General features: G+C 39.7%; 1 protein-coding gene across 2 annotated transcripts in view; it reads right to left on the bottom strand.

Annotated features, from left to right (window-relative positions):
• The window catches only part of marchf6 (membrane-associated ring finger (C3HC4) 6), a 99315-nt gene that overhangs the window by 49182 nt on the left and 34820 nt on the right, over nucleotides 1–15313 (bottom strand). For both annotated transcript variants that reach the window (XM_072560650.1, XM_072560651.1), the window contains exons 2-3: nucleotides 11143–11239; nucleotides 7951–8024 (exon numbers count right to left, since the gene is read on the bottom strand). In XM_072560650.1, coding sequence (XP_072416751.1) covers nucleotides 7951–8024; nucleotides 11143–11239 — 171 coding nt within the window. The remainder of the gene's footprint in view (nucleotides 1–7950; nucleotides 8025–11142; nucleotides 11240–15313) is intronic.

The raw sequence follows: 15313 nt of genomic DNA, 5'->3' as shown, positions 1-15313 counted from the left end.
GTAAAATTACAATAAATTTGCTTGTTTCTTGCGATCTCTCAGTGGCAATTAGGAGCCACACCTCGTCCTCACCTTCAAAAACTAGACTGTCTTGATGTACTTTATTCATTGTTTGATGTGCTTATTCTAGAAGACATTAAGTTTGAAAAAGTACAGCATTGTACAAAATGGAAGAAGTTGATGTTAAACTTGTGCTGTAATAGTTTTTAACTGGAAAAACCAATTTGTTTCTGACCAATATGACATAAATGCAATAATGATGAAAATATTTGAATTGGTCAGTCCAGAGACTTTCAAAAATACATCTGACTACCATCTCTTTAGTTAACAGAGGCTCATTACCTCCCTACAGCTAAAATTCAAACGTCAGAGGTGTACATATGAAAACAGACCCTTCAGTCCAACTTGTCTGTGCTGACCAGATATCCCAACCCAATCTAGCCCCACCTGCCAGCACCTGGCCCATATCCCTGCAAACCCTTCCTATTCATACATCCATCCAGATGTCTTTTAAATGTTGCAATTCTACTTACCTCCACCACTTCCTCTGGCAGCTCTTTCCATACATGTACCACCCTCTGCATGAAAACGTTGCCCCTTAGGTCTCTTTTATATCTTTCCCCTCTCATCCTAAACTATGCCCTCTAGCTCTGGACTCCCCCACCCCAGAGAAGAGACTTTGTCTATTTACCCTATCTATGCCCCTCATGATTTTATAAATCTCTACAAGTCACCCCTTAGTCTCTGACGCTCCAGGGAAAACAGCCCTAGCCTATTCAACCTCTCCCTATAGTTCAAATCCTCCAACCGTGGCAACAAATTAACACAAGATTATTCATGTCAATATGCCCAAAGGTAGCGTCATAATGTTTATAAACAGCGGTGGTCTCATTAGCTTCATTTGTTGTTAATTAGAAAACCCCAACTTCCTTTCTGGTTGAATGTACATAATTCCTCCGACACAATTTGGAAGAAAATGGCATTACTCCCAATGTTCCAGTTAATATTTATCCCTTAGTCAATATCCGAAACAGATTAACTGATTATCAGAATCCTTTTCGGAGACGTTTGTCGAAGTGCTAACTGGGTTGCCACATTTTCTACATTTCAACAATGATTCCACTTCCAAAGTACTTCAATGGCTACAAAGCACTTTGAATTGTCCATTCGCTCCAAACAAAGACCATATTAATCTGTTATTCTTTTCAATTATTTTCAACACTGCCACTAGATGATTAGTCACTGAACAATCAGGGAAAATTCACCTTGATTTTACAATTGGAAATTACTCCTCAGATAGAACGCAAATTTTTGGGGAAAAAAAAATTTGGGCTGTTAGATATTTTCAATAGTTTTCTTGAATACAGTAAGTTTCATACAGCATTTACCAAAATCCTGTACCAAACAGCTCTCAAGCATGTTATGTTAGTGAAAAGAAGTGCCAACATTGCAATTATAACAAGCTGATAATTCAAGTCATTTTGCAACATTACCAATTTCATTTTTTGGCAAGACAGAAAAGTTCATAATTTTAGTAAAAACAAAACTGGCAAGTTTCCCATAACGTTATTCACTGGTGTACTGGAGCATGGAATAGTTATAATGTTTTGTCCTTTTGACTTATCCTTCTGAGTCCAAGACACTAAATGGACAAATTTAGGGATATCAAGTTTGTCAACTGCTAAGATCTTTGCAGCAGTCATCCAAAGCCTGAAATTTGCTTGCAGGTTCAAGTTCAAAATAAAAGTGATCTCCTTTTCGGTCCATTTCGCACTTTTAACAGACTCATGCAACATATATCATACAATAAGCCCTCCCTTTAGTCCATGCTTGAGAGAGCACAATTCATGACTTTTGCCTTTACTGTGCTTCTGCATTCATAATTTCTCCCTCCATGCTGTTTTCACTTAGGCCCTATCACACTTCAAACACCACCCTGTTACCTCCAGTCCAGCAAAACACTGCTGTCATATTAACAGTTTACATGGTCTTGGACACAAAGGTTTCATGGTGCCAACAGTGGCATCACTATCTCTGGACCAGAAAATCAGAGTTCAGTTTCACCTGCCAGAGTACATAAGTAATGAAATTGTAGATTGCGCCAGTTGAGGTCAATCTCCAATGTTGTACATCACACTTTAGGAAAGATGTGAAGCCATGAGGCAGGGTGCAAGAACAGATTTATTCACAAGAATAGTTCCAAGGATAAAATACTTCAGTGACACGGATATGTTAGAGGACAGAGGCTGTTGCCTTTAGAGAAGGTCAAGAGAAGATTTCTTGACATGATTATGGTCTAAACTTGTCCTTTACATGCTAAAAAAAAACAATTCCTTATTCAAAAGAGGGACATAAAATACCAGAAATATACAGCTGGTTCACTATAATTTGGAAACATACTGGTCTACCTCAAAATTGATTTTGCACTGCACCCAAGTCATTAAACTAATTTTCACTTCCAGATGTTTACTAACCTTTCATTATTTCCTATCAAGACTTGGATTTACTCTAAGATCCTTTATTTGTAAGGGATTAGGATACACATCTGATAACAGGGCTACCCACAAACCTACGATATTTAAGACATTTGTACTTAGCTGCACTAAGCTTTGTAATCCTGCCCTATCAGTTTCACATTAAACAATCTGATCAGATTACATTAGCCATTCTTTTCCATATTTTGAAATGCTGAACCACCTGGGCTTGATACTTGACTAGGAATTTTGCTGGTTGCGCCTGACTGTCAATTAAAATTTGTCCCACTGAGCAACAATTTGGGAAGAAAATTGACCCCAATAGATGAAAGAGAAGCAGAACTTATGATGTTTTCAGTTATCCTTTTCAACGGCAAACGGAAATGAAATGAAAATCTGAAAATCTGGTCATCCACCATTGAAACACTTCCTGTGATTCTGATATTCCTTTCACAGATCCTGAGGCTGGCTCCAAAAAGCTTTTAGATCATCAGACATACATGTTGCTCATTCAGAGATGATTGGGTGTTGGACTGAGAACATTGCATCTGAAGGCTTTGCCTCCTTCAGAAGCAATACTCAGTCTAACTCTAAATCTACCGTCTCTCTAACGTAGCACTACATTCATCTCTCCGACCCGATACTCAAGTAAGGAATCGAGAATGGGAGCTTTACAAAAGGACAAAATTCGCACAGGTTCAGTAGCATTCTATGCCAAAAGCAACTTTACAGTCGAGCAGAACACACATTTTCTAGGTGTAGCTAGCATCAAAAATCTTAATGATTGTTAGAAATATAATGATCTATTGTACTTTGAAAAGAAATCCGCATTCTTTTATTGGTGCATTTGTAATGAGAAGTTACACAGGAATAAAACATTACATCAGATAAGGTTTCTTATTTTACATTCATATTTTTCATTCAAGTTATAATAGGCTGTTCCTCCATTGATCACTCAGATCATGCTAAGCTTGTTAAAAGGGAAGATGGAAGGAAGCAAAGGTGTTAACACCCAATTTGGGGATAGGAATGGAAATTAGCGTGATGTGCTCCAGAAATTTAAGCCAAAGCCAACTAGCAAACGCACAACCTGGATAAAGTTTTAGCATTAGCAAAATTACCCTGCAGATGGGGGGGGGGGGGGGGGGGGGGGGGGGGGGGGAAGAGAGTAGGAAAGTGGCACTTACATCTGAGTAAATGAAGTCCGATAGAGCAAATTAAACTGATTTAGCATTTTTGAGATAATTAAATGTTTCCAGATGTTTCACAGGAACATTACATAACCTCAGGATTAAGGAGCACAAGATGAGTGTCAAATACATCAAATCAGAGCACAAATGAGGGTTTCAGATCATTCCACGGTAAAGTTAATAAATAGTCTCTCCTATTTTTTATATTCAAAAAAGGAAATTCTGCATAAAATTAAAATATAATTATATTTCTAATTGCACTAAGTCATTAGTGAGAACTAAAAAGGATCTGAAAACAAAAAAAGGTCCTGAGAAACAAAGGGCAATCTGTGAAGAAGTCTCAAGAGTCCTTGAAAATAATTTTGATCTATTTATGACACCTTAAACTAACAACGTGGGGTTAAGACAATATCTTGAAATTCATTAACTTTGCATCACTATGGGAGCACCATCACCAAGGCAGCAGCCAACCAAGCCATTTATAAGAACAATTATTCTTTTCACAGGATATGAGCATTGTTAGCTAGGCAAACATTCAGGAATGCAATGTCTATTATTGATTTTGCCCAGTCTTGGATGGCATGCTGGCCACCAACCATTCTGGACTGCTCCAACACCTGAAATGAATTCACCCTGGAGGCATAAGTTACTGAGTCAGAGTTATACAGAACAGAAACAGACCTTTGATCCAACTCATTCACGCTGACCAGTCTCATTTATCAGCTTTTGTCTCATTTCCCTCCAAATCCTTTCTATTCATATACCTGTCCAGATATCTTTTAAATGTTATAATGGTACCTGCTTCCACCACCTCCTCCAGCAGCTCATTCCATCCACACATCACCCATCAGGTCTCTTAAATATTTCCCCTCTAACCTTAAAGCTATACACTACGCTCATGGTGGTCTCAGCACGTTCTCCGTGCAGTCAGTTCAACTGGTATCACAAATACAGCCTATGACAGCTAACTTTATTTATTGTAAAACAGCGATGTTGACACAAAGATTGTGTAGCTCCTAGTCAGTTATACACACTTGCTGCAGAATGTGGGTTGGCATTCATGCCAGTTTAGAAGTTCTCACATTCCAGCTTCCAAGTGTAGCCTAGACAAGTTTTTATAGAGCCCAGATTCTCAACCTCTGGACCCAGCTCTTAGCCTCACTGACCAATGTGCGGAAGAAAGACAAAATCCTAAACATGTGGAGATCAGTTGACTGCAGCAACTGTTGGAAGGTGCTAGCTTGAAGGAAAACAAACTGCCTGTATATGACTCACCAGATTTTGAATTGCCTTACTTCCTTAACCACTAACTCTTCATGAGAATGTAGAAATAGATCAATCCACAGAATCCGGGTCAAAGATGTAGATGTAATCTTGTTCTCTGGATGTGCCATCCCTGGGCCTCCAGATATAGCCTGCAGATGAAACTTCACCTAGCCTAAAAATTTCCCTTAATAGAACATCAATTTTGACAAATCAAAAGTAAAATAAGCCCTGAAGCAATTTAACTCCATAAGTAAAATACCACCTCCATACTAAACTGCCTAAGACCAGACCAGAGCTCTTCACCCCCAAAACAAACCCCACAACTTCTGACTACATCATTAAATACCCCCAAGTCTCATCACAAATCTAAATCCATCTAAAACATTCATACTATACCACAGCACATGAACAAACCTATCCCCCATGAAGCCCACCACAGCATTAAAATCCAATAAATACCTCACGACAGCATTCAATTCTCCCCGAGAAACAAGAGCCTTTACATCTCTAAATTTCCTAAAAATAACTAACCACAGCAAAATGCCTCCAAAATAAAGCAATGTTTCCTTGCTGTGAACTAAATATCCCTCGTTCAGCACTAAACCACGTGGCCTCTGATTAAATCAATGATACCTCTCAGTCACAAGTGGATCCAGCTGGACTCTGTCAAGAGCTTGGCATGCAAAAGGGAAGGGTCCCCCTGCTCAGCTCCCAGGACTAATACAACTCTTCCTTTCCCAGAGATTTACCCAGCCCTGCAATCAGGCCCCACCATATCAGTCGCCATTACTCTATGAGTAAAAAACCCAAATCCCCAGACTACCCACTCTTTATGCATTGAAATTATGATATGCTTTCTGACTAGTAGCAAAAATCATTACTGATCTAGGTTAGTCACTCAAAATGACAGGAAAGGAATGGAGTAATGGCATATTCCCTGCCATGGCAAATTACAAAATTATGAGGGGCATGGATAGGATAAATAGACAAAGTCTTTTCCCTGGGGTCGGGGAGTCCAGAACTAGAGGGCATTGGTTTAGGGTGAGAGGGGAAAGATATAAAAAAGACCTAAGGGGCAACGTTTTCACACAGAGGTTGGTATGTGTATGGAATGAGCTGCCAGAGGATGTGGTAGAGGCTGCTACAATTGCAACATTTAAGAGGCATTTGGATGGGTATATGAATAGAAAGGGTTTGGAGGGATATGGGCTGGGTGCTGACAGGTGGGACGAGATTGGGTCGGGACATCTGGTCGGCATGGACGGGTTGGACCGAAGGGTCTGTCTCCATGCTGTACATCTCTATGACTAAATGACACATTCAGAAAACAATTGAAGTTGAAGAGGAAGATGAGGAATATAAGCTTAAGTTACTTGATAATATATAAACACACAAGTGAAAAACAAAAGTAGGCCATTTGGCTCCTTGAGCTTGCTTCATCCTTGAATAGGATCAAGCTGATCTGACAATGGCCTCAAAACCACTTTTTGGCCAATCCTTGAAACTCTCACTTGTCGTCAAGATTCGCTCTCTGTATTAATGTTCAATGACTCTGCTCCTTCTGCTCTCTGGGAATTAATTCCACAGTTTAAAAACTCAAACAAAATGCTTTCCTCATCACCATCTTAAATGTAGTTGGAGGGCCCCACATCCTAGTCTCTTCCACATGGGAAAAGAACCTTTCAGTATGCACCTTATCAAGTCCCCAGATGATCTTAACTGTTTTAATAAAATTACCTCTAAAATCCACTGGAAATTTCCAACTGTCTTAAAACAAAATGCCCTCAACACCAGATCTTTCAAGTGAACCAGAAATGAACTAATTCTAATGCAAGCATGTCCATTCCTAAATAAGGAGGCCAAATTGTATACAATACTCCAGATGTGGTCTGACCAATATAGCAAACTTTTCTTAATTTTATATTATATTCATCATTACAATAAATGAGAATTCCAATTTTTGTAGCTGCACATGAACCTGCTACTCGCTCATGGGCATCGCTGGCTGCCCAGCATCTATTGCCTGTCCCTAATTGCGCTTGATATGATATGCCATCTTGGTTAATTCCTTTGTATTTGATATAGAAAGTATGAAAAAAACCAGTGAAGTTGATGGTTTCCCTTTTGAAAAAAATTTAGTAACCTTACATTCATTCCATAAAACATATATACTCAAAGTATCATGGCTTCCAATGTTCTAAATTTAACTCCTGCTGGGACATTCTACCCCATTTCTGCATTGGATACACAAACATATATTGAGAAAGCATCGCTATATTCATCAAAAGAATTAAGACCAGCTATAAGCTTCTAATTCTATTCTGGACAATTCCAGTAACCACTAGTGAACCTGAGTCTTACCAAAAGATAATATGTACACAACTGCCTGATGCCAATTTGAAACAAATACAAATCTGTGAAGACTGCAGTTCAAAATTGAAACATGTATGTAATTTGAACAAGATAAAAAGACGTGATCGAGAGTATATAGCGTTTGCCATGTTTGGATACAATTGATAATCTGTGTTTATATTCATCCCGTTTATGCTATCTAAAGCAAAAATACAGTTGTAACTGTTGACAGTTTCCATTGCTGGAACTAGGGGCAACTCCAACTAACACCCCCCATACTGCTTTGTGATCAAATCAAAGTTAACTTGAAGTGTGAAAATATGGAAACTCAACTGTTTAAATATGCAAACACTTTATTCAATCGACAAAAGGAAATCTGAATGCTCTATTTCAAACCATGCCTGAACAAACAGTACTGAAGAGCGCAAGAGTTGACAACCGACATTGCTAAATTCTCAATCCCAACCATACTACTACTATATGGAAGGACACAAAAGCAAATCAACTAACTGACCACAACAGGGCATCAATGGCTCAAAGCAAGTTCCTTGATGAACCATCTAGCTGTATGGAATGTGTGGCTTAAGATAATTATTGATAGAAAATCAGCAGGACCAGAACAATCTTTGAAAAGTACACAAAACTGAGATCTTAGCCGCTGTACTTACTTGGTGTGAAAGCAAATCTGTGTTTGCATAATTCACAGTATTCTTTTCTGCTGTGTTTGAGCCACTGAACTAAACTGGAAAGAAAGTGAAAAATATTAATACTGTCAAGTGTGGATATTTACTTCTCTTTTTACAAAAAAAGAAATAATTTTCCAACAAGACAGCTTCTCCATACCATAAAAAAAATCATTAGCAGTATTATTCCCACATGCATTCTTTAATAAAGTTTGTTTTGATTTTTGTTCAATGAATCCTCATTGTACGTACTATATTTGCACATTTTCTACTACATGCAAGCAGATATTTAACAGTGTATAGTTTAGTTTCATTTCCAACAGTTGCAACTTGTATAAACTGCAGTACAGGTACACAATCCTTTATCCAAAATGCTTGGGTTCCTGCCTCAGGCGACTGACTGTGTGGAGTTTGCACATTCTCCCAGTGTCTGCATGGGTCTCCTCCGGGTGCTCTGGTTTCCTCTCAGTCCAAAAATGTGCAGGTTAGGTGAATTGGCCATACTAAATTGCCCATAGTGTTAGGTGAAGGGGTAAATGTAGGGGAATGGGTCTGGGTGGGTTGCGCTTTGGCGGGTTGGTGTGGACTTGTTGGGCTGAAGGGCCTGTTTCCACACTGTAAGTAATGTAAAAAATGTATGAGCTGGTTTTCAGAATTTGGAATTTTTCGAATTTCGGAATAAATGACAGCTCAATGATGAAATTTAAAAAAAATCTTACCTAACAGAAGATTCACTGGGAGTAACAGGCTGAAACAGAATACATAAAAGAAACAAAAAAAAAAAGAGGCACTCCTACTCAGACAAGACAACTACTCATTATTGATTAGGATTTAGAGAGAAGGCTCAAGATGTCAGAACTGTTTGGGCAGAGCTAGGAAACAACACAGGGTAGTCCATATTGGTGGGACTTGTTAACAGAACACTGAACTATAGTACTAATATTCAGCACAAGATCAATATAGACTGGGTAAACCAATTTTGCACAACTATGGTAGAGTACCAATCCCTAGAACATACACAAGATGGGTTTCAGGAACACCTACAGATCAGACAATTTTGGATTTGGTGTTGAGCAAGGTCTTTTGGGAAATAGTAACCACAGTATGGGAGAATTTTGCACAAATGTGGAATTGTTCATTCTGAAACTAGAGTCTTAAATCAGAGCAAAAGGAAATTACGAGGGTATGAAGGATAAATTGGCTATCGATGATTTGCAAAATAGGCAAAGATTTAACAGTAGACAGGCAATGGCTAGTGTTTAAATAAATATTACAAGGTTTGCTGCTGATAACATTTCTCCAAAGCTCAAATCCCCAAGAGAAAAGTGATTTTTAAGAATGCTACAGATTACTTAAAGTCTGAGGATTGGGAGAAATTTTGGACCCAAAAGGAGGTCTAACAAACTGCAATGATAAGGGAAGGGATGAAGGATTCAAGCACACCTCCTCCCCCCCCATCCCCAAAACATTACATCACATAACCACCCACCTATCATCTTCTCACAGCATCCTATCCACTTAGTAGCTGGTCCCTTACCCAGCTGGCTGGCACCCTACTTGCCTGGTATGCAATCCAAGCTAGCATCTTATTTATCTACTATTCTACATCATATCCTCCAGCTCCTACCCCTACAACTACAGTTCCAGCTCCTAACATCACACATAGTTAATGCACTCATGGTTTGACAGCAGCTGTCAAAGTGACCATCAGCGCCTTTAGATTTTAAAATATGCACCTGATTGTCTTGAAAGGGGGCAGAGTTCACCCTCTGTACAAAGAACCAAAATGACAAAATAAAAATACAGCTCTATTTGGGGCGCTGAGTGGAGTCTTCACTCAGAAGCACTGAACTCGTCGCTCATAAAAAAAAGCCAGATCGACAATCTTCTTGAGATTGCCACTCTTTAGAAAACTGGGCCTCATTATCTCCATGCCACTGCTTTCCCCCAGCTCAGTTCTCAGCTTGTCTTAGTTTATAATAATCTCACTCAGACTAGAAATTTATAAATTTATTCTTCTCTACAGAATTGAGTACATACTCCAGATAGACACTTTAAAGTGGTACTAAGGGAGTGCTACAATGTTGGAGACTGTGATGCAAATATTAACTAAGTAGAATTTTCTAGCTGGCACCTAATCTTGCAGGGGAGTGGAACTAATTAGATAGATCTACCAAACAACTAGCACTGCGGCACTGGTGATGCTGAATGGCTTTCCTATGCATCATCATTATTATTTTACTTCTCCTGGGCTCAGAAAGAGGGTTGGGTGAATAAATCCCAGCTGAAAATGTGTTGCTGGAAAAGCGCAGGTCAGGCAGAATCCAAGCAACAGGAGAATCGACGTTTCGGGCATAAGCCCTTCCTGAAGAAGGGCTTATGCCTGAAACGTCGATTCTCCTGTTCCTTGGATGCTGCCTGACCTGCTGCGCTTTTCCAGCAACACATTTTCAGCTCTGATCTCCAGCATCTGCAGTCCTCACTTTCTCCCTGAATAAATCCCAGGCCAGCAACAATTCAAATATTTAATTAGAAGCTACAAAGGATTAATATCTTTCTTTTCAGATACTGATACAATTGCTATGCATTTCTAGCTTTTTTATTTTACATTCCTGATATTAGTTCAGCTTTAAATTGAGTTTTTCCATCTAACGTCAACTAATTAAATGCTTCAGTCATTAGATAAACAAAATAGAATACTTTGAATCACTTTGGAACCATTCAATATTCTTGTTTTAATTTCCCACCTTGACTGCCAATGGCTAGGTTTTAAATTAATCACGCATAAGAGAGAACTGCAGACGCTGGAGACTAGAGTCCAGGGTGTGGTGCTGGAAAAGCACAGTAGATCAGGCAGCATCTGAGGAACAGGAAAATCAACGGCTTCTGGCAAAAGCCCTTCATTCGGAACTTTGAATAAGGACTTTTGCCGAAACGTTAACTTTCATGATCCTCGGACACTGCCTGACCTGCTGTGTTTTTGCAGCACCACACTCTTGACTTTTAATTAACTACAAACATATTTCAAAATTAGTTGGTACAAATATTTATGCAATTGTATTCAAGAAAACCAAGGTAGGCAGAAAGTTGTTTGTAGTTTTCATGTTATTTACAATACTTTAACTGTTCTGCACAATTTTGTTTGATAAAGTCTATTATGCAACATATCAAACTTACCACTCTTGATGGATAAATTTGATACTGCCAGTGCACACACAAGGATGGTAAAGTGGCTTATCTGGGGTTCCTTCTGAACGACATACTCGACATATATCTGTATGAAGAAGAAAAGCATTATAGTATTGAAGTTTCAGTAAACTCTTACACCATAAACTATTCTGAAATGTTAAATTAAATAAATTTACTAAACTGCAAATACTGAAGAATCCCAATTACCATTCAAAATGCAGAAAAATATTGTTAATGAAAAACCTTTCGTCATTTTTTATTTAGAATGACTCAAGCAGCACAAGACAAATAAGTTAGTTGCAGGAGATTTGCAAGTAAGACCTTTCCCAAACCTCATTCTTCCACCTCCAAATCACTTATGTCCAGCATCACTGTGTAACACTGCCTGAAGTCACTGAAATAAAGTATATGTGGGCTAACTGAGATTGAAAGTTAATCAAGAAAAACAAAACAAAAAACGACTAGATATCTAATTGTGCATTATTGAGCCGTATATGATGCACACCTGATAACAGCAAAGTGTTACTAATACTTCACACTGAAAATGTGCCAATTGCAGAGTCTAATAGTCTAAGCAAAGCTCCATTCATCTCTTTTCGGATGCAAAAACATGAAGCCATGCTCACTTTCTAATGACGTTGACAGATTATAACATTAGAAAATGCTTTGAATATAAACTTTCAAAATAATTAGCTTCACACTACACTGCAATTACATGCCACATAACAGTATCACAAATGTTGATACAGTTTCTTGTTGAATGGGATACATCTCAGGAAGCAGTGTTTTTGGTCGAGGAGAATTATGTTGCAATCCCACAGCAGTGATAGCTCAACTACAGCCTAGTATTCATCACAAATAATTTTTTCTCATTGTTTTTAAACAACTAAGATTACTTCTTCAAAAGCTATCACAACTTCAATTATTGGACTTAAAACTTTGCAACAAGAAAACACCAGAGAACATTTGTACTGATCTCACTTTCCTTCCCTAAACTGTAGTCTGAAAAGTCAGGAGTAAACAAGGAATGGCACAAAACATAAACCCATTCTACAGTTTCATGGATTGGAGTTTCATCATCACCATCACTTCTACTCAAATCCTCAACTCAATTGTCTTTCTACATCTTGGGCAGCACGGTGGCACAGTGGTTAGCACTGCTGCCTCACAGCGCCGGAGACCCGGGTTCAATTCCCGCCTCAGGCGACTGACTGTGTGGAGTTTGCACATTCTCCCCGTGTCTGCGTGGGTTTCCTCCGGGTGTTCCGGTTTCCTCCCACAGTCCAAAGATGTGCAGGTCAGGTGAATTGGCCATGCTAAATTGCCCGTAGTGTTAGGTAAGGGGTAGATGTAGGGGTATGGGTGGGTTGCGCTTCGGCGGGGCGGTGTGGACTTGTTGGGCCGAAGGGCCTGTTTCCACACTGTAAGTAATCTAATCTAATCTAATCTTTCTTGAGATTCCTTTCATTTAAAAAAAAACTTCCTTCAGTTTTCATCCCACATAGTTATTCTGTCTCACTTTTTCTTTGAAATCTTTCCTCCTTAACATCTACCACAAGTCAGTTTCCTCTTGATATGTATATTATCCGGACTTTAACCTTTTCTAATTACATTCAACAAATTTCTTTGCACATCTTCCAAGCACTTCATTTGTTACTTTTTCTACTCAGCAGATCTTTCTATTCTCCTCTAAAGCCACATTTCAATTGTTTGGCAAATTAATCTCCTGCAAGATTATGTTTCCACAATACAAAGCTTCTATCCTGAAGGAGGCTCATTGGATTCGAAACATTAATTGTTTTCTTCTCTACAGATGTTGCGAGACTTGCTTTGTTTCTTCAGTGCTCTCGCATCTGCAGTCGGTTCTTGTTTATTGCTTCAAAACAACTTCCATCGGAGCCACTATTTGAGTTGTTTATTCAGCGTTCCAGGTAGCAAACACCTTTCTTCCTTACCAAATATGGTCGGTCTTACTGCATATTCCACTTGCAGTAATTGTCCCTTAAACACTTGACTCCTTGCATTTGTTTTAGTTCTCTTACCTCTCTAAATCTATGACAATTCTTGGTGATTCTGAAATGAACTTCTCCTGATATTCAGGAGAAAAAGGATAGAGTGGCAATAATGCTTGATGCCAAGGATTGAGAATGAGGTGAAAAGATTCACATACAGTGATACAAGTAGCTCTCCTATAATGCCATAGTTGTGTTCCAGCAAAACCTCACTTAATAGAAAATCACTTATTAGATCATGGGGCCTATGGGAAAAGTGGGGTTGGGACAGAACAACAAAAACTCTCACTCACCATTGCTCAAAAATCACTCAAAGATCTAACACCCTGAATGAAGGTTAATGCCATAAAAAAGTAAATTTAACACAGTACACTTAAAAAATATAAGAAAGCTATTCTCTGTACAATACCTCTCACAGAAGGTTGCTCTATTGGTAACCAACATTGATGCACGCACAGTCTGACACAAAGACAGATGCTGATATCACGCATGTGCAGAGACTTGGGCGCAGACATCTCATAGGCGCAATCTTCAGTGCATGTGCAGAACGTCACAAAGACTGGCAACGACGTTACACGTGCAGATATCGGCATATAAGCAGAATGGTGTGGAGAATTTGGCGTGCATATTGGTGCATGCACTGGACAAAGTGCACAAACTGATCCCCGTGGGAATTGTGCTATTGCCAATGGAAGTGAGCCTTCTCCAAAACTCAGTTCGCTAATTCTTCAGCAACATTATAGCCAAATTGCAAGTTCTGCCAGAACTACCTACATTAGTGAAACTTAAGGAGCAACCAGTAGATATTATTGCAGTATGCCAATTGCCACATGCGGTATCACGTAACAAGCGCTGTACTGACTACATGCACAGCCCTTACAGGTGATACTTTTGAACTTTCAGAAGCATTGCATCTGGAAAAGCAATGTGATAATTGAAAGCTTCTTTGTATAAATTGAATTTAGCAGATAGAGCATTTTATAGATTCATAGAATCCCTTCAGCGTGGAAATAGGCCCTTTGACCTTACAAGACCACGCCAACCCTCCGAAGGGTATCACACCCAAACCCATTCACCATTACTCTACATTTATTCCCTAAACACTATAGGTAGTTTAGCAGGGCCGATTCACCTAACCTGGCGAAAGTGAGGACTGCAGATGCTGGAGATTAGAGTCGAAGGCGTGGTGCTGGAAAAGCACAGCAGGTTAGGCAGCATCCAAGGAGCAGGAACATCAACGTTTCAGGCAAAAGCCCTTCATCAGAAATGGCTTTTGCCTGAAATGTCGATGTTCCTGCTCTTCAGATGCTGTCTGATCTGCTGTGCTTTTCCAGCACCACACACTCAATTCACCTAACTTGCACATCTTTGGATCGTGGAAGGAAACCCACGCAGATCATGGGGAGAACGTGCAAACTGCACACAGACAGTTGCCTGAAGCTTGAAGTGAACTTGGGTCCCTGGTGCTGTAAGGCTGCAGTGCTAACCACTGAGCCACCATGCTGTTCCGTGTTGAAAGGGAGGTTAAGGAGGACAGAAACTCAATGGGCACAATGGGTTAGTCACAGACATTCACCTGAGAGCTAGAGAAAAATACTTGGACGTAGTACTTTCATGGTTATTGGTCATTCTAAAACACTTCACAGCCAATATTGTCTCTCTGAAGATCAGATACTGTAAAGCAGAAAAGGGGAGCAGGCTCTAACCAGAATATTGTGGAGTTTCAAAGCATTTGTCTTGCAAACATTTCGTCCCCTGTCTAGGTGACATCCTCAGTGCTTGGGAGCCTCCTGTGAAGCGCTTCTGTGATGTTTCGTCCGGCATTTATAGTGGCCTGTCTCTGCCGCTTCCGGTTGTCAGTTCCAGCTGTCCGCTGTAGTGGCCGGTATATTGGGTCCAGGTCGATGTGTTTGTTGGCACTCATCCACAGACTCTATCAACAAACACATCGACCTGGACCCAATATACCGGCCACTACAGCGGACAGCTCGAACTGACAACCGGAAGCGGCAGAGACAGGCCACTATAAATGCCGGACGAAACATCACAGAAGCGCTTCACAGGAGGCTCCCAAGCACTGAGGATGTCATCTAGACAGGGGACGAAAGGTTTGCAAGACAAGTTCCCAGCTCGGCGAACAGAACCAC

Source organism: Chiloscyllium punctatum, chromosome 41, assembly GCF_047496795.1.
Source record: "Chiloscyllium punctatum isolate Juve2018m chromosome 41, sChiPun1.3, whole genome shotgun sequence".
Taxonomy (NCBI): Eukaryota; Metazoa; Chordata; class Chondrichthyes; order Orectolobiformes; family Hemiscylliidae; genus Chiloscyllium; species Chiloscyllium punctatum.
The sequence above is the reverse complement of the archived record's forward strand: the minus strand, read 5'-3'. Positions and strand labels throughout refer to the sequence as shown.